A 19,100-nucleotide genomic window follows, 5' to 3' on the forward strand; every position below is an offset into this window, starting at 1 on the left:
GACTCTGAGCCCTGGTGATGCAGGCAGACTCAAAAGAGGCAGGGAGGCAATCTGATACTTCCACCCGAAGCTGTAGTCTGTGGTTGTGCTGCTGCTGGGCTGCCCAATGCCTTTCTGGTTTAGAGGCTGAAGTTTGCTTGCAGTGTGCACCTCCGGGCTCTGCTTCCACCTGCGTCCAGAAGCCTTTGCAAGCAGTCCCTGTACTGCGGAGCAGAGGGTGCTCTTGGTTTGGTTTTTTTTTTCAACTTTTGCAGATTAATAGAGTCTGGTTTCCTGTCAGGTTTTTGCATTTTTCTTCTCCGCCCCTCCCAGCCTGTGACACACTTTTTCTTTCTTTCTGTCTTGCCACTTGCTCGTTCTGACACTGGTGCATTTGCATCCTGTATTCCAGAGCCCTCTTCTCCCTAGACTCTTGGCTACCTGCAGGGCTGTGGCCCTTGCCGTTCCCTTCCATCCCAGCAGATGCAGAGCACGGTTCACCTCTCTAGGGCTCCTGCAGAGGGATATTTACAAGTGCATGGAGATGACCTAGTGAATTTCACCCAGCAGCAGGACAGCAAGTGAGCCTGGTCACTCATGAGCGCCCAAGGTAAGAACAACAGCCACCTGCCAGACCAACTCCACACCACTGTCGGCTGGGATGGCACTTGGTTCTGATCACTGCAGTTTCCAGTTTCACTCCTCCCCCCATCCGAGGAGACTTCTTTGATAGTCTTTCTGCTAGCTCCTTTCTCACCCTCAGCAGGTCTAGTTCCACTTTCCATGCACAGATACATGAGGCCCAGGTTGCATTCATAGGTGCGAGCACATACCAAAATATTTTCGGGGTCAGGAGGAAGAATTGGGGGGCAGGGAAGAGGGAAGGAGATTGATTGACCAGGGCTGGTGCGAGGGAAGTTTCTCTTCTCACCCACAGTACGGTCCATCCCACCCCTTTCTGTAAAACTCGTTTGAGGATTTATGCTTCCTCTAAGTAATAAAACCACTTTGAATGTTTTCTTGCTTTACAGCTGTACTTCTCATTTCTTCCACTCTGTGTTCTTTGACCCTGATATATCTTCTATTATCTTTTCTGCCATCTTTTAACATCTATTTTCCATCCAGCATAATTTCTTTATTGTGTGACAATTGTTCCTATTTTTCCTTTCATCCTCCTCCATCGTCTTCCTCTTTTTTAAGCCTGTGCAGTGGGCTGCACCTCTTCCCCCAAGTTATTAATTTCTCTCCCTTCTCCCTCCATTACTTTGTTCTTTTCTGTCCTGTTCCCCTTTCCCATCTCTCTGTTTTTCCCTCCTCTAGTCTCTCTCCACTTCCTCTCCCTAAAATCTCTCTCACACATCGGGCTGCCTGCTCTTGCTTTACTTCAGAATTACCCTTCCATACACATGCTGTCTACCTTTGCATCTGTCCACACTTGGAGGATTTGTTTCAAAAGCTCCCCAACCCCCGTAAAATTCCCCATCTCTCTTTCTCAATCACACACACACATGCCTATGCACATTTATTCCATCTTTCTCACTAATACACAACGAACAGCCTCACCCTTCCCCACACTGACTGTCTGTCACACACACAGCCTCCTTGCATCTCCCTTTATACACACATAGCTTCCTCTCCATGCACATTTGCACATATATACAGGCTCCTCTAAAAAGGAGCCATTCTCTCCTGCTGCAAGTGTTCTCCTCTTCCAACAGTTTCTCTCTCACCCTCCCCCAGTTTTTCTGTCCTCCCATTGCTCCCCAAGTTCTGGCCCAGCCCTTCCCCCTGTATCCCTGTCTCTCCCAGGTTTCTTCCTGCTCCCCCCATGTTCCTATTGTCTCTTCTCCCCGAGTTTTGCCATACTGGACTGGAGCCCACCTGGGAGATCCAGTTCTCTGTTGCCTCCCTGCCTTTGCATCCCCCCAGTGGTGCCTGCAGGAAATTTGGAGGAAGTGCTGCCATATCTGTGCTTTTCCTTTCCAATGCAGGCTATAGGAGCAGAGCAGTGGGCGTGGGGGTGGGCAGAGAAAGGGAATAGTTTGGTCCAAAGTGTCCTTGGAGAATGATCAAGAATCACAGAACAAGATATGTGCTTCAAAAACTGGACAAGGAACTTAATTGAAATAGAGAAAACAATTACACTGTTCCCTCTGCCTGATTGCAGAGCTTCTGCTCAGGACCAGGTTGTCCTGGTGATTGTCTTGGATTATCAAATCCCAAAGATGTAGACTCTGATAAGTATGTGTCTCTCCACTAAGACTATGGTGTGATTGCTACCAGAACCTCACAACAATTCAGCAGAGGTTAGAAACAGCTAAAGAGGCTACCTGTTTCTTCTGTACTGAGAATTTTGATCTGTCTCAAGCATGTAGGATATTGGGGTAATAGGGTGATATTGTGTCCTGGTTTAAGTTTGGATACATTTTGGACTGGATTGTGACACTTAAAAGGAAGGCCTGAGACTTAGATTTGACATCTCTCAGCCTCACATCCTTAAATCAGGGCCATTTAAGATGAAGATTTACTTCCAGGACTGGCAGTGTTGTTCTGATTTCAGATTTCTCAGTAAAGCAAGGGAATTGCCTCGTATCCCAGCACAACTAACAAGGGGTCTTTGTGTTCTGGAATTCTTCTAGCAATCTGTCCTGCTCTCTCAGATGGTCTTTCCCCTTGTAGATTCGGGGGGGGGGGGGGGCCAGGAAGGCCTGCAAATAGCATGCTTGAAATGTGATAGCATCCCAAGAGTTGGCCATCTATCGCCTTTTGTCAGTGACCATTCCTCCCCGAATGCTGAAACAGCAGCATTCTAATTTTTCTGTCACTGTTAACTTGTGGGCCTATTGAGAAGTAGAATTTCTACAAATCGAGAATATTATCACAGGCTCCCAGATAGTCGATTGCTTTTCTTCCCCCAGCTCTAATGCTATTATTTCTCATGGTCTGTTGGTTAGTTTTGTGGGCATGAAAAGTACTTTGAGTCAGGGGCACTGGGGGGTGATTAGTGCCCCTACAGTGAAAATATTGGGCGTGTGGATCTATCATTCTGCCCCCCAATGTTTTCCACCCCCACACTATCTCATGGAGACAAGAGGGGGACCAGAAGGAAGGGCTGGAGTGGCTACCAAGGTGCACAAGATCAGGCTGGCCACCGGGGAGCAGGTAGGACTCCCCAGCTCAGCCTGGGCCTATCTTTCAGACACTAGCCACTGTGGGTCCTGGTGGAGATGTGCAGCGTTGGGGAGGGGCAGGAACACATGCATCAGATGCTGGGGTGGGGAATAGGACAGGGCACCAGCACCTGAGCAGGGTGGCATGGGGCCAGTAACTAAAAAGTGTATGTGGGAGCTCAGGGGGCACTGGGCACCAACCACAGAGGAACAGCCACTGGAACTACTATGAAGCCTCTTCCCAGGCTGGAGCCAGCGCCCTGCCGTTCCCCAGTCTTAATAGCTCCCCTTGCTCCCCCTTTTATCCCTCCACTGTCCCATTCACAGGGCACTCCCCTGCCCCTCGCTTTCAGTTACACCATTTTAGTCATTCCGCATGATTCCACCTTGTGTTGTAGGTTCTTTTGTGTGCTGGGCCCCACACCTGACATTTTGTGAGGCCCTGGCATGTCTCGTGTACCCTTTCATTATGTCATCCTGCAAGGATTGTGGGACTACAGTACAATTGCCATAGGTAATCAGACCTTCTGTTTCACAGAGTTTCCCTCTCACTGCACCAAGCTGCAGGCTGGGACACCTAATAATAACTGGCCTTTGAAAATCTCCCCCCAGGGCAACAATGTCTTGGCTGTTCAGTTCATAAACCCTAGGTTTACCCCAGTCTGCTCCAATATAGGTCTGAAGGTTAACACCACTTTGCCTTCCCTTCCACTGGACTGAGAACAGTTACTCCAGAATGGAGAATCGGGACATCAGTCTTTGACTCCAAGACTCACGTCACTGTCTCCAGTAAGAGATGGCCCTGACTAAGCGAATAACGAACCTTATAACGTATGTGGAAACAGTACAGTCTCCATCCATGCACCTCTGTCAATTTATCGCCATTCTGATTTCCAGCAACTAAATTTGGACCCTTCATTGAACAAACTCTCCCAACAAATTTAACTTTAGTGACCAAAAGCTGTTGCCTGTTTAGAGCCAAGGGAAAGCAGCAGCAATTCGGACCACTTACAAAAATGAGGGTTTTAGACAGTTTTTCTCTGATTCTTCATTTTGCTCTTTGGGCAAATTATGACTCCCGTTAAAAAGCCAATAACAGTTTTTTAAACGTTTAGGGCAGGTCTAGACTTCACATGCTGCATCGGTGCAGCTGCACTGCGATAGCACTTGAATGAAGACGCTCTATGCCGACGGGAGAGAGCTCGCCCATTGGCACAGTTCCTCTGCCTGCCCGAGATGCCGTAGCAGTATTGACAGAAGACATTTATTACGTCACTCTGGGGTGACATAGTTATACTGATTTAGATCTGTAGTGTAGACCAGACCTTATTTTCTCTGAATTATGTGTAAATTCATCCCTTTGGAACCTCATGTTTTATGGGACGAGCTTCCAAGCCATTATGTGAAAGCTTCAAGAGTCTGCCAGCCCCCTCTGCAGACAATCTCCAATGCTGCAAAAACAGCAAACCTGTGCTATTTCCAGTGTACTGTTTATAATAAAAATCTGTCTTGAATGTTTGCTTTAACAGACTTTTAGCATATTTTGAGCCCAATCCTGACTCCTTATGCAAGGAATGTAAGATCAAGCCCTTTATTGGTTTTAACATAAACCTTGGGCCAAATTCTCCATGGTTTTGCCTGTGCAACTCTATTAATGTAAGTAGGCTTGCCACAGTGTAACAGAGAGGAGAATTTCACCCCCAGAATTTAATGCTCCATGCTCCAATTTCAAGAGTTTTGATGAATTTATGAAAACACATCAGAAACCGACAAAAAGTGTTTCCGTAAATCAAACAGTTACTAGAAAGATACTCGGGTCAGCTTTTAATAAAGTTCTCCATTTGCTTTTCCCTGGCAATCATCCCTGTTTGCCCTGCACTCCAGTTGTAAACATTTGTTTTGATATATGCAGGAGCCTTCACAGATGACCACTTTCCAACTGGAAAACATTGACTATCAAAAGTCTGAACAAACTTGTAAATAATGGAGTGAGCAAGAACAAACTAATCCCATTTATAAAGGCTGCCACAAGTCTGTTTTTGCTCTGATTCAAACTGGTGTGTGAAATGTGGACATTTCCTCTGGTTTTGGGCACTCCTGGTGGAACCACAACATTCACTAGGGTTGCATGGTCATAAATGAGAGTGGTAGTTGGCCCATTACATCTCTCTTAGTAAATAACATCCATGTTGATGCACCGCAGTCAACACCATGGGACCTGATCTTTCACCACTGAAATTATTATTTAGTATTTGTATTATTATAGCATTATGGTTATGGTGGATTATAGTCTGTTAAAAACAATTAAAAACATTTTATGGTTCTTATTTACATATTTTTTCTTTTAAAAATAGACCTGTTTAAAATGAAATATGAATTTAATACAAAATATGTTTGTGACATTGCACTCTATATGATTTCTTGAAAATATGCTAATGAGTGTGAATATAGTGCAACTGAAATATGCTTCATGCAAAAGGTTTCTTGTAAGGTATCATTACAAAGCTTATAATCTGCTGAGTGTGGTTATTCTGTTTGTATAAATGAATCACTCTTTTATCAGAAACTAGAAATATGAAATATAACTCTGAGGTCCTATTGTAGTTATGCAAAGTGTGGGCCACTAATGGTAGTTTGGAATCTTGATGGCTCCCATCAACCAGGACAATTGACTGTGGATGGCTCTGTTTATTTGCAGGCCTTCCTGTGAGTCAGGCTGGGAGGAATGAGGGCTTGGAGTTTTACAGTGACATGTGATCATGTCACCTGAACTGAAATCCATCTTTAACCTGGTGCTTTTCCATTTAGAAGGAGGGGGTGGGAACCCAGAGAGGGACAAAGGATTCCTGCCTTGTGCAAAAGATATGTAAAGAGGTAGAACAGAACAAAGGGGACTGCAAGCATAATAAATCCCCTAGCTACCACCTGAGCTGGAACAAGGGCTGTACCAGGGGAAAGGATTGTGTCCAGACTAGGGAGGCGTCCAGTCTGTGATAGAAGCTTATTGAAACATCTCTGAGGGTGAGATTTTATCTGTATTCTGCTTTCTTACTGTGTTAGGCATAGATTTGCATGTTTTATTTTATTTTGCTTGGTAATTCACTTTGTTCTGTCTGTTATTACTTGGAACCACTTAAATCCTACTTTTTGTATTCAATAAAAATCACTTTTTACTTATTAATTAACCCAGAGTATGTATTAATACCTGGGGGAGCAAACAGCCATGCATCTCTCTCTATCAGTGTTATAGAGGGTAAACAATTTATGAGTTTACCCTGTATAAGCTTTATACAGGGTAAAATGGATTTATTTGGGGTTTGGACCCAATTGGGAGCTGGGCATCTGAGTGCTGGAGACAGGAGCACTTCTTAAGCTGTTTTCAGTGAAGCCTGGAGCTGTCGGGGGACGTGGTTCAGACCAGGGTCTGTGTTTGCAGCAGGCAAGCATGTCTGGCTCAAACAAAGCACTTGGTTCTGGAGTCCCAAGCTGGCAAGGAGAACAGGCTTGGGGTAGTCCCAGCACATCAGTTGGCAGTTCCCAAGGGGTTTTCTGTGATCCAACCCTGTCACAATGTTAAGGGCTAAATTTATTATAATCTCTTAAAACATTTAAATAAAAAATAAATATGCTGAATCCAGGAGCCTTTATCAAGAACTTTGAGTTTAAAGGCTGCTTTTCTATATTAAGAAAGATCTTTTCCCTCTAATTCTAACTTTTGAGTTCAAGCTTTATAAATGCGGCACAATAATAGTAATTAAGCAATATACAATTTACCATTTTCTAACATATTAAAAATGTACAGTTCATAAGAATCTGAAAATATGAAACTATATAATTGCTGAAATAAATATATATATAGTTATAGTGTACTGTCCTAGATAGCAAAAAGATGTACCAAATCTAGTATAAATGCTCTAGTTAGTTGTAAATCAATATATTTTAATGGTTATATCAGCCCATGAGAATGCGCCTTTCTTTTGAAAAATAACTGAAGTGCAAATGGAAATCAGTTATTTAAATCAAGGCTTTACACTTGGTTACTTAAATCAGCCATCCACCCTGCTAGAAGCCCCAGTCTTGGACCAGGACTCCATTGTGCTGGGTGCTGTACGTACACAGAACAAAAAGCCCCTGCCCAAAGACCTTGCACTCTAGTCACTAAGAGTGAGATCCTGGCCTCACTGAAGTCAGTGGGAGTTTCGCCATTGATGTCAGAGGAGCCAAGATTTTACCCTTAGGAGCTTTGCCCACTGACTTCTGCAGAAGCTGGATTGGGCTCATAGAATGCTGCCCTCATTGCTGAGGCTACAGTGCCTCTATTGTACAGTACCTGTATTTTTAAAAAAGGAAAAAAGAAAAAGAATAAGTGTATTTTCAGTACAGATGGATTTTTACAAGTGTGCACGTCAAACAGCCTCCATGTCCCCCACCCCAATATTTCCTCAGAAATGCTGCCTTCACCCTCCTGTCTGGGTCAGTAGTTTTAATGGAGGTGAATATTTTCAGGAGAGTAACCTTTCTGCTTGTGATTTGTTCAAGGGCTCAGGAGTTATAATGGTCCCTGTAAGATTTATATGATTGCTATCTGTGGCACAGATCCAACAAGGTAATAAAAAGCGTGTCTGTTCTAGCTTCCTCAGCCACTTTTTTCTCTCCTCTTGCCCCCCCTCACTTTTGCCCCTTGCAGACAAAAAGAGAAAACAACGTCAGTCTATTTAAATTGCAGCTTTGGCAGAACTGGGTTATACCCATTTCACATATGACATGTCCTAAATGTAGTCGGTGAAGTACTTCTTTCTGGAGGATTGTCACAATGGCTTCAGTTAAAGTTACAAGTGGTTTTCAGATTTTATTTTAAATCTAGACCTCTCTTCCCCTCCACATTCTCCTGCCAAATATTTGGATTCCAGAAGAGACTAAATTTAGTGAGGCCATATCCTGCCGTCAGTCCACATGCAAAACTATCTACTGAAATCAGTGGGGAGTTTTGCATTTAAAATCACTGGCAGATAGGGCTCTTACATTTTTATACAAAAAACCCTAGTACATTTTGCAAAGCTCATGAAAGTAAAGAACGAATAGCACTATTAACAGCTGGGCATAATGTATGTAGTTCCTGTGCAAGTGTAGCAGAGGGATAGTTCTTGTAAAAGCCCCACTAGGCCTCATCTGCTTTCACTGCTGTATGTGGCATTGCTTTCCAATGTTATCAGCTGCGATGAGTCTGTGTAGCAACTCAACAGGAAAGAGGAATGTGTCAAACATCCCTGGAAGTCTCTCAGAAATGCCAAATTAAATGTAAATATACATAGTTCTGTATAAATACTGGAGGCTTAGTACTTGTTTCTTCAGTGACTGAATCTCTGTGTAAAGTAAATAGGTATAGCGATGACAGATGCTTGGATTCTGATGTCTGAAGTCTGTTTTGGCATAGTCAGATATACTCTCTCTTTGCACGAATATCATGCTATTCTGTGAGCCCTCTTAAACGGTAACATTTTAAAGTAAATTGGGTAAAATTGTGAGAAAATTCATAAGCATGAAGCAAAAAGAACAGGAGTACTTGTGGCACCTTAGAGACTAACAAATTTATTTGAGCATAAGCTTTTGTGGGCTACAGCCCACTTCTTTGGATGCATAGAATGGAACACAGAGAAAGAAGATATTTATACATACAGAGAACATGAAAAGGTGGAAGTAGCCATGCCAACTGTAAGCAGGAAGGTTCCTTATCAGTGTTAGAAAAACAATCTTTGGACCTGATCCAAATCTCATTGAAGTCAGTGGGAAGACTCCCATTGACCTCCGTGGGCGCTGGATTGGGTCCCTTCATTGGTGATTAAGTTTTCCTCATTAATGTGGATAAAATAGGATATTTTCTATGTGAATGCCGGAATAGGCTATATGGTGGAAGTATGTTCATGGATGCCATTAGCAGTTAACAGATTGTTTCCCTTTTGTTTTGTGAGTATGTGTGTATGTGGACATATGTTTATAAATTAATTCTGAAAAATTTATATGCGATACATAAAATACTTCTACATAATGATCATTGTAACAAATATCAGTATGTGCAATGCTAGATTGGTTAATGGCTATGGGTTTGTTTAATGGGCTTCCGGATATTGTTTCTACACCTAAACAGAAGAGCCATTTCCATAAAGATTAAAAATAACAATGAAGAAACTCTTAAAATATTTCCCTCTGTGCAATCTGAATCCTGAGCATAAGTAAACAGGGAAAACACCTGAAGTCGCTTTACTCTGTGTGTGTGTGTTTTAAATAGGATTATTTACTTTCTTCTTGCAGCACTCTATGGGTTCTTCCAAAACTCTACCACTGCACCTTAGTCCAGGACAAGAACAAACTCTTCCATTCCAGATCTCGGTCCCACACTGCAGCTCCTATGTATTGGCTTCTCCTGAACAAAGAATTGCAGTTCCATCAATCTCTAGTGGCTTTGTAGTATACCCAAACATCCACTTTGTTGAGATTATCAAACTCATTTCACTGGTGACCTGAGAGAGTTGTGCTTCTTTTTGCAGCCTTTACTATGAAAGATGTTGATGCAATGTGAAACGCAAAGTATTTAAACTCCTGTCTCAAGTCAGAAAGGGTGTACTTTTTTTTTTCTTCTACTTTGATTGTTAGAAGAAATGAAGGAGCCTTATGTTTCCTGTAGGGCTGGAAACACTGAATCAGTTTCTTTTTACTTGTAACTCTATGGTCAGAAGGGAGGATGGGACTTCTGAGACATCTCCATGTGGAGTGTTGTTGTACATGTTGGTGTTTGTATGACTCCCCTGTGCTTACTGGGGCTAATGACAGTAGGAGCCTCCTGGTTAAGTGCTGCTGACAGTTCTGGACACGCAATGTCAGTGAATTCAGGAGTGTTGCACAGGTGTGAGAATATGTTGGCCTTTTGTATACATTACTGTTGAGGATAGATTGAACTCTCCGCTTCAAGAAAGCAATCAGAAAATGATATTCGTTGCTGAAGGGCTGGGCAGAAATGCTGGTAATTTTAACCATCGCTTTGGGGGCTGGCAAGTTGTCAGAAAGGTTCTGACATTTTTCTATAATGTGGAAGCCACAGTGACTCAAAGTTGCATCATCATGACATTGATGCTAAGTCACAACCTGATAGTATGTCAGCCTGAAGCTATTTCACCAAGGACAACATCAGAAAAAATAGCATTTGAGCCTGTTAAATTACAGGTGTCACCGGCCCTATATGGCATCCTTGGGCCTACATTTGAAACATTGGCTATTGGAGGCAAGCAAGGGGCAGATTTTCATTTTGGATAGAAGTTGACAAATTGTAAACATTCTTTGTTTCTCTTTCTTTTTCTGATATCTAGGTTTCACCTGCCTGAATTTCATATATAGCTGAACTTTGTTTTTAATGGGCCCATTATTGATTTGTGAGCAGAAGAAAAAGTTGAATTTGTGAATACTGATAGAATCACAGAAACGTAGGGCTAGGAGTCATCATGTCCAGTCCCTTGTGCTGAGGCAGGACCAAGTGAACCTAGACCATCCCTGACAGGTGTTCGTCCAACTCGTGTTTAAAAACCTCCAATGATGGGCATTCCACAACCTCCTTTGGAAGCCTATTTCAGAACTTAACTACCTTAAGTTTTCCCTAATATTTAACCTAAATCTCCCTTGTTGCAGATTAAGCCCATTACTTCTTGTCCTACCTTAGTGGACATGGAGAACAATTGATTACCATCCTCTTTCTAACAGCCCTTAACATACTGGAAGACTGTTATCAGGTCCTCCTCTTCTCGCTCGCCTCTCGTCATCTTTTCCCAAGACTAAAAATGCCCAGTTTTTTAAACTGTTCCTTAGAGGTCAGGTTTTCTAAATCTTTTATCATTTTTGTTGCTCTCCTCTGGACTCTCCACGTCTTTCCTGAAGTGTGGTGCCCAGTATTGGACATAGTGCTCCAGCTGAGGCCACCTGGTGCCTGGCCTTGGCACTGGTGCTCCAGCTATGTACCAGCGCTGAGTAGAGCAAGACAATTACCTCCCATCTCTTACCTATGACACTACTGGTAATGCATCCCAGAATGATATTAGCCTTACACCTGTATCACATTGTTGACTCTTATTCAACTTGTGATCCACTATAACCCTAGATCCTTTTCAACAGTATTCCCCATTTTGTAGTTGCGCATTTTGATTTCTCCTTCTTAAGTGAAGTAGTTTGCATTTGTCACCTTTGTCCAGCTTGTCCTTGTCCGTCTCTCCACGAACGCAAGTCAACGCCACTGCCCTAATTAGCTGTTTGCCGCTCAGCCTCCCTAGCCAGGTTTTAACTCTCTGAGGCCAATGCGGGGAAGGTGCCCTGTCACATTGCTGTAATTTCTCCTGTGTCCTTTGCCAGTATTACACAGTCATCGGCAAAGGGGAGATGCATTAACTGTTCATCAGTTCTGGTTCCTTCTTCCCAGTTCAGTTTCTTGAACAGTGACTCCAGTACTGCTGCAAACAGCTTCAATGAGATTATGTCGCCTTGTCTGACTTCTCTGCTTACAGTAATAATGCAGGGGACGTTAAATAATGTTATTTCTGTCAAGCAGTTGTGGTTAATTTCTTCCAGCAGGTCGATGTATCTTGGGTTGATTCCGATTTCATTGAGTGCGTTTGAGTACAGCATTGATCTCTACTGAGTCGAATGTCTTTTTATAGTTGACAAATGCAATACACAATGGTACTTTGTATTGCTTGCATTTTTCAATGAGCTGCCGAACTGAGTGGATGTGATCAATTTTCACATACCCTGAGCGGAAACCAGCTTTTTCTCTGCTTTTGTGCATTTCAAGATCCCGCTTAATCCAATTGAGTATGATGCGGGTGAAGACTTTATACACTTGTGAGAGGACTGTAATCGGACAGTTGTTGCTCATTTCTTTTGAATCACTTTTTTTCATCAATAGTATTGTTTTTGATTTCTTCCATGCATATAGAAGACACTTTGCACTTGTCTTTACTGAATTTCATCTTGTTGAATTCAGACCAGTTCTCAAATTTGTCAAGGTCACTTTGAATTCTAATCCTATCCTCCAAAGTGTTTGCAACCCTTCCCCTCTCCCTCTCTCCCTGTTTAGTGTCCTCTGAAAATTTTATAAGCATACTCTTACCAATATCTGAAGTTGCCAAATTTAATTTGAATTTTCCCAAGGTCTCCTCAGCACTGGTATAGTGGATGTTTTGCTGGTTAGGATTGGGGTATTGTCATAAACAGATAGCTAAGGGTTAATGTCTCTTTCACCTGGAAAGGAGTAACCTGAAACACCTGACCAGAGGACCAATCAGGAAACAAGACTTTTTCAAATCTGGGTGGAGGGAAGTTTGGGTGTGAGTTCTTTGTTCTTTGTCTTGGGTCTGACCCTCTCGGCTATGGAGGGTGATTTTTCTATCTCCTGGCTTTCTAATCTTCTGTTTCCAAGTTGTAAGTACAAGATAGTAAGACAATAAGGTTTATATTGTTTTCTTTTGTATTTACATGTGTGTAGTTGCTGGAATGTTTAAATTGTATTCTTTTTTGGATAAGGCTGTTTATTCATTTTTTTCTTTTAAGCAAATGACCCTGTATTTGTCACCTTAATACAGAGAGACCATTTTTATGTCCTTTTCTTTCTTTTTTATGTAAAGCTTTCTTTTTAAGACCTGTTGGAGTTTTTCTTTAGTGGGGACTCCAGGGAATTGAGTCTGCAGCTCACCAGGGAATTGATGGGAGGAAGAAGTCGGGGGAAAATCTCTTTGTGTTAGATTTACTAACCTGACTTTGCATACCCTCTGGGTGAGGGGGGAAGTACTTGTGTTTCCAGGACTGGAAACAGGGAGGGTGGAGTCCCTCTGTTTAGATTCATGGAGCTTGCTTCTGTATATCTCTCCAGGAACCCAGGGAGGGAACACCTGGAGGGGAGGAAGGGAAATGATTTATTCCCCTTTGTTGTGAGACTCAAGGAATCTGAGTCTGGGGGTCCCCCAGGGAAGGTTTTGGGGAGACCACAGTGCGCCAGGCACTGTATAGATCCCTGGCTGGTGCCAGCTTTACCAGGTCCAAGCTGGTAACTAAGCTTGGAGGTTTTCATGCTAACACCCATATTTTGGACGCTAAGGTCCAGATCTGGGAAAAATGTTATGACAGGTATGTTGGCAGATTACTGCAGAGCATGTATCCTAGAAATGAGTGTCCTCTGATCAGCTTTTTTATGATTATGAATGTTATTTGGGATAAAAAATTCAAAAGCACCTAAGTTATAAGCCTGTTTTTTCCTGGACATTGCCTCTTTTTTGATCCTCCATCCTCTGTCTAGGAGGATTTTTCAAATAACAGGCAGTGTCCAGGACTTTTCAGAGCCAGATGCTGCAGCTCAGAAAGAGCCCCAATTGGTCTGCTTCCAGATGGGTCCCTTCCCTGCATTGACAGCTGATTGGGCCATTCCTCTGCAGCCACATCTGTCGAATCCGGCCCACCCAGGCCCTGGCTCCTAGCCCTGGGGAGTGGGCTCACAGAGAGGCTCTAATTGACAGCTGTTGCTGCATCCTGGACTTGTGTCACCATGACAGGGAGCGACGCTGTCCCGCCCCACCTCCAGTGAGTACTCCTGCTGCAGGTATCATCACCTCCAGCTCCCCCAAATGTACCCTCCTCTAGATCCCTGCCTCCCCTCCCCCGCAGTGTCCTCTTTTTGGAGATCTGAAATATGGTAACCCTAAAGTCCTGTTTATTTTAATAAGAATCCCAATGGGAGTTAAGCAACTAACATTTTGAAAATGGGATTTAGATTTCTAAGTCACTCAAGTGCTTTTGAAAATTTTACCCTTTGTTTCCTCTAAAAAAAAAAAACCCCTCTGAAAAGACAAAACAAATTAACAACCGAAAGTTAAAGTTGTGACAGATGAGTTTAAAAAAAAATCCCAAGGAAATTCATAGTTAATAGTGCCATTGCATTCTTAACTCACCACATTATATCAAGGTATTGTAAGGATGTCAAACACTGATTAAGTAGCATAACGTATTTGCTGTAGTGCCCAGACATTAAAGAAGAAGTTGAGAATGGAGTGTCAGGCGTAATTGTCCGTTTTCTCATTTTATTGGCTTGTGTCACATCCCTAACATTACTTTAAATGTAGCTTTGTGTATCTTTGAGTTTCCCCTTATTTTCCCAATGGCTAGTAATATTTTGTGTTGTAGTTTTCCTCTCTTTCATGCGCCATGTTTTCCATTACTGTCACCAGCCCTGCCAGGATGTCCTTGGAGAGGCGCCTTAATGGAGCTGTCCCTGTTAAAGAAATTCAATGTGATTGAGCTGCAGCAAAGAATCAAAATCCAAATATCTGAAAGGGATGAATAATAACTAGGTATTAAAGCATATTGGTTATTTATTACTGGCAGAAGGCAGGGAAACATTAGCATGTAAAAAGCTTCATATTAATCACCGCTGGTGAGTGGAAACCTGAAAAGTCACCTCTATCTTTGCTAACTCCATTTTCATTATTCCTGATGTGTTATCACTCTTCCAGTCCTCTCTCCCCCAACGTCCACAGCTGGTAAGAAATAATTCTGAACAGGTAGGCTACAGAAACAGACAGGGTTAATTATAGGAAATAGAAGTAGCCAGGATGCCAAAATAGGGTAGGTAGTTTTTTTATTTTTCACCTGCTCAGATCCAGCTTCAGCTACAGTCTGCAGGGAGGAGGGTGAGAATAGAACCCAGAAACTGAGCTGTTGTTCACTGTTCTTCATCAGGGTATAAACTGGGGCTGCAATCTCAGCTGGGGAAAAAATCTGTGATGAGAAATGGAGGACAGTGCAGTGGTTAGAGCAGGGCAGTTGGGCATCAGAATTCCTGGGTGCATTCCTGGCTCTGTCACCAATTCAGAGTGTTCCTCTGTCTACCCACATGTAAAGTGCACATAATGATCCTTATGTGCCCCATGGAGGTGTTGTGAGAGTTAAATGATGTTTGTAAAGTGCTTTGATTTGATCTGAGAGGCTTTACCAGCAGTCAGGTACCAGCACCTGGCACTTTCCTGAGCCAGCATTACAAAGCTCTTACTTTTCCAAACAAACATCAGAGATGTAAACTCCCTGCCTTTAGGCCATGCTGAGGACCACAAGATCCTGTTTCATCTGGAAAATCCTCAGCAGCCCCAAGCCACCTCCTGTAGCAGTTCCACACTGGGTGGAATGCTGCTCATAGCCACTGTTTTCCATTACTGACCAGAAGAACTGCCTCTGGGTATGTCACATTGGTAGGCAAACTGTTTGTAGGCAACCTCATGCCGGCATCTTTCAGGATTTTAAGACCTGCCCTGAAGTCTCAGCAATGAGGCCAGAAGAATTAAATAGTAACCAGGGCCAGTGCTGTTAAGGCCCATCTACTTTAGAAAATATTAGCGAGACAAAGGTGGGTGAGGTAATATCTTTGATTGGACCAGCTTCTGTTGGTGAGAGAGAGACAAGCTTTTGACTCTCTCTTGCACCAACAGAAGTTAGCCCAATAAAAGATATTACCTCACCCACCTTGTCTCTCTCGTATCCTGGGACCAACATGGTTACAACAACATTGCATACAACAATGAGAAGAGATTGTCATTTACAGCACTAGTTCAAGTACCAGCAGTGCTCTTGCCCACCCACAGAATTGCTCCAAATGCTTCCAAAATAGTCCAGAAATCGTTTCACTTGCACTAGCCCGGGCAGCTCCTGTGAACATTTCCATCCACACCAATTCATTCCCAACCATTTTGCTGCTAGAGTAGGTGGGAAGCGCAGGTTTTGTGGTTGCACTAGTTCAGGCAGCTCTCCCAGTGTTCTCCCACAGTGCTTCCCCGCTTTTCAGTGATGACTCTGTACAGGATTGTTTGGGTTTTTTTGGCAACTTGTGATCCTCCGCCAGGTCAAAAAGGACCTGTGCATCTTTGCTCTGAGCTTACCTCAGGCAGCTGTGGCTGTGTGGTTGTGCAGGAACCTGGCACACTCCTTCCCCCTTACACTCAGACTGATACACAGACCCAGTTGCAAGAACTTCTGTCTCCTGCTGCTCAGAAGCCGCATCAGAGGAGCTGGCAGAATAACACACGTCCACACACTCCCAGGAACAAGCCCCTTGCTCTCAGCGTATGTTTTCACTGCAGCCGACCCATGTCAGCTGGCTCAGGCGATCGCAGTGTAGACATTCAGGCTCAGGCTGGGGCCCGAGTTCTGGAACCCTACCTCTTCATACAACCTCCTTTCCCTCTGGAGCTAAGGGAGCTAGAAACATGGTAAGCTCAGAGGCAAGGGTGCACAGCCCACAAATGCCTGGATGTGGGCTGAAGACTCCTGTGAGGGACACTAGGTTTCTGTATATTTTGCAAGACTCTGGTAAGTCCCCCAGTGCTCCTCTTCTGTTGTTCTTTTGCACTTTGTATGTTGCTGTTTCACATTGGAGCGATTGCTACCATAAGGAAAGAGAATCCTTCCCAACAAAGAAAAATGTGGCACAACAGCCTTAAAAGAGCTGAAGTTCTGGCAGGGAAAAGCAGGAGTTAAACTGGCTGCTGCATAACAGTTGTGTTTTATGCTTGCCTGTCACCTCGGTCTCATTTTCCATGGTGACTTCATTAGCAGTGAGCTGCTAATTAAATTTCATATTTATGATGAGAAAATAAAATCATTGGACCTTTTTTAAATAGTCATTTCAATTTTTATTTTTATTTTTTTTTGCATTTTGACTCAGGCAGCTGAGTCAGCAGTTGAGAGTCTGCAAAGATGAAACTTCCCAGCTTTCACAAGGAGGATAAACAGAACAAATAATGATGGAAGGAGAGTCTAATCTAAAACCCCGTGTAGCTATTACACTATATTCATTTTTGAATACAAGAAAAACAATTCTGTTTGCTCTTCTCAGAAAGCAGTGTTGCTGAGGAGATGGGAAAGAACCTTTTTGATTTTTTTTGAAGGGTTCAAGGTGTAAATACTAATCTAACTCTCAAAAGGTTGTTTGTGATGGGAGATAATATGTTGAAAAAGACTTTAGACTGGTCCATTGACAGTGATTACCACCATGTACTCTCCAGTAGAATGTCTATTTCTTGGGTTCCCAGGGATTAAATATTACCATGCATAAGCATTGATTTATGGTACCAAGTCTCTTCCTCTTGGAATTTGTAGTTTTTCTGTAGTAGTGGAGAGTTTATACAGTGTCATCAAACCAGAACTATAAACTACTACTCCAGGCAAGCTTTGTATGCAAGAAGTGCTCTATAGCCGCATCCTATTCATGCAAAGCTAACATCTGAAGAAGGCTTTAAGGGACAGATTTTCAAGTGCTCAACATCTGTAACTGAACCAAGATTTTCAAAGAGCTCAGCCAATTTAGGCATCTAAATAAGGGCCAGATTTTCTGAAGGGCTTAGTACCCATTAGCTCCCTCCCATTGTGACACATAGGACCAGATTTTCTCACCATCGGGGATAGGTCTTTCAAAAGTCGAGCTGTGATATTTCCTGAAGGCATTTAGGGTTGTGAGGAACTCCCCACCACCACCTGCCGTTAGCATGAGGAACTCTTGTCTGTGCCTACCAGGAGTCAGCTCCCCAACTCCACCAGCAGCACAAGCATTCCCCTCCAGACATGTGCAGGCCCCACATTCCGCCTGCAGGTTAGTGATCAGCACACTCCAACCCTTGAGCCCTCTGAGCATCCACCCTGGAGTGTCCAGCGCCTGTTCCACTGAACACTCTCAGTTTTCACAGATTAGCTGCTCCCAAAGAAGCATTGTGCACCAGTTTACCAGTTTTCCTTCAGATCACTGCTCTGTTTAACACACAGCACTTAAATATGGTTGAAGTGAAAACAAGTAAGAGTTTATTTAACAAAGCTTAGAGATTTGAGAAGTAGCAAGTTGAAGTATTGGAAACAAAAGGTTACATGTAAAATAACATGATACACAAGACTGAATTACCCATATACTCTCCTGTCTGGTGAAGTTTAGCCCATCTAAAGTATTTGCTGCATTTTCCAGCCAAGACTTAAATTGTAAGTCACACAATGATCAGCCGGAGAGAGAAACGTCTACTGTGCTCTGCCTAGGGTTACCAGATAGCAACTGTGAAAAAATGGGAGGGGAATGGGAACCTAACTTGGTTCAGTTATAGATGGGGGAGGTAATAGGCGTCTATATAAGAAAAAGTACCAAAAAAGTGACTGTCCCTTTAAAAACAGGACATATGGTTGCCTCACCCTTGCCTGATGCAAACCTGCTTGTCATCTTCTGGGGAGCTGTCTTATAACTCACATACTTTAAGAATATTGTTTTTAGTGTAGACACGTAGCTGCTTAAATATCCATACATACATCTTGCAATGATTAAGACGACCAGTATGTTACTAGATGTTGGTAGAGACCTCAGATCCCACCCTTTGGTGCACTATTTTGTAGACGTCAGTCCCAGGCGATCCCTGTAAACTCCTATGCATCCCTGATGTCCTCTGCCAATTGACACCAAGGGGTCCTTGGGTCACCCCAGCCATTATTTTGCTGCTTACATGGCAGGTGAGCTATTTGCAAAATATGACTTTGATTGTGGGTTCTGCGCTTGTTGAAAGAAAATAAAAAATCTAGTTCTAAGGCTCTTGAGTAGAGCTGAGAGCTGAAAGCATTCAGTCCTCAAGTGTGGGAATTATTTACCCATTCTCATATTACAAGAAAAAGGTGACCACCGATGGATCTCAAAGGCAACGTGTTTAATGAAAGTGAATAGCTCTTTTGCATAAAACATAATCAACCATTGGTAGTGGGTGATATGAGATAGCAAGGTGTATAACTTGTACCCGCAATCCCTGCAGTTCCACTAGCTAGAAGAAACATGGGTAAGGATTGTTGTTCCTCATATTTCAGAAGAGAAACCAAATACAAAAGGGGAAATTTTCAAAGGCCCAAATGATA

At 43.0% G+C, this 19,100-nt stretch overlaps 1 protein-coding gene across 1 annotated transcript in view; it reads left to right on the top strand.

Moving 5' to 3' along the window:
• Nucleotides 1-201: 201 nt before the first annotated feature.
• CARD11 (caspase recruitment domain family member 11) overlaps nucleotides 202-19,100 on the top strand; it is a 70,612-nt gene continuing 51,713 nt past the window's right edge. The window contains exon 1 of the mRNA XM_050966281.1: nucleotides 202-589. Coding sequence (XP_050822238.1) covers nucleotides 577-589 — 13 coding nt within the window. The 5' untranslated portion in view covers nucleotides 202-576. The remainder of the gene's footprint in view (nucleotides 590-19,100) is intronic.

This window comes from Gopherus flavomarginatus, chromosome 9 (assembly GCF_025201925.1).
Source record: "Gopherus flavomarginatus isolate rGopFla2 chromosome 9, rGopFla2.mat.asm, whole genome shotgun sequence".
In the NCBI taxonomy this organism is placed as follows: Eukaryota; Metazoa; Chordata; order Testudines; family Testudinidae; genus Gopherus; species Gopherus flavomarginatus.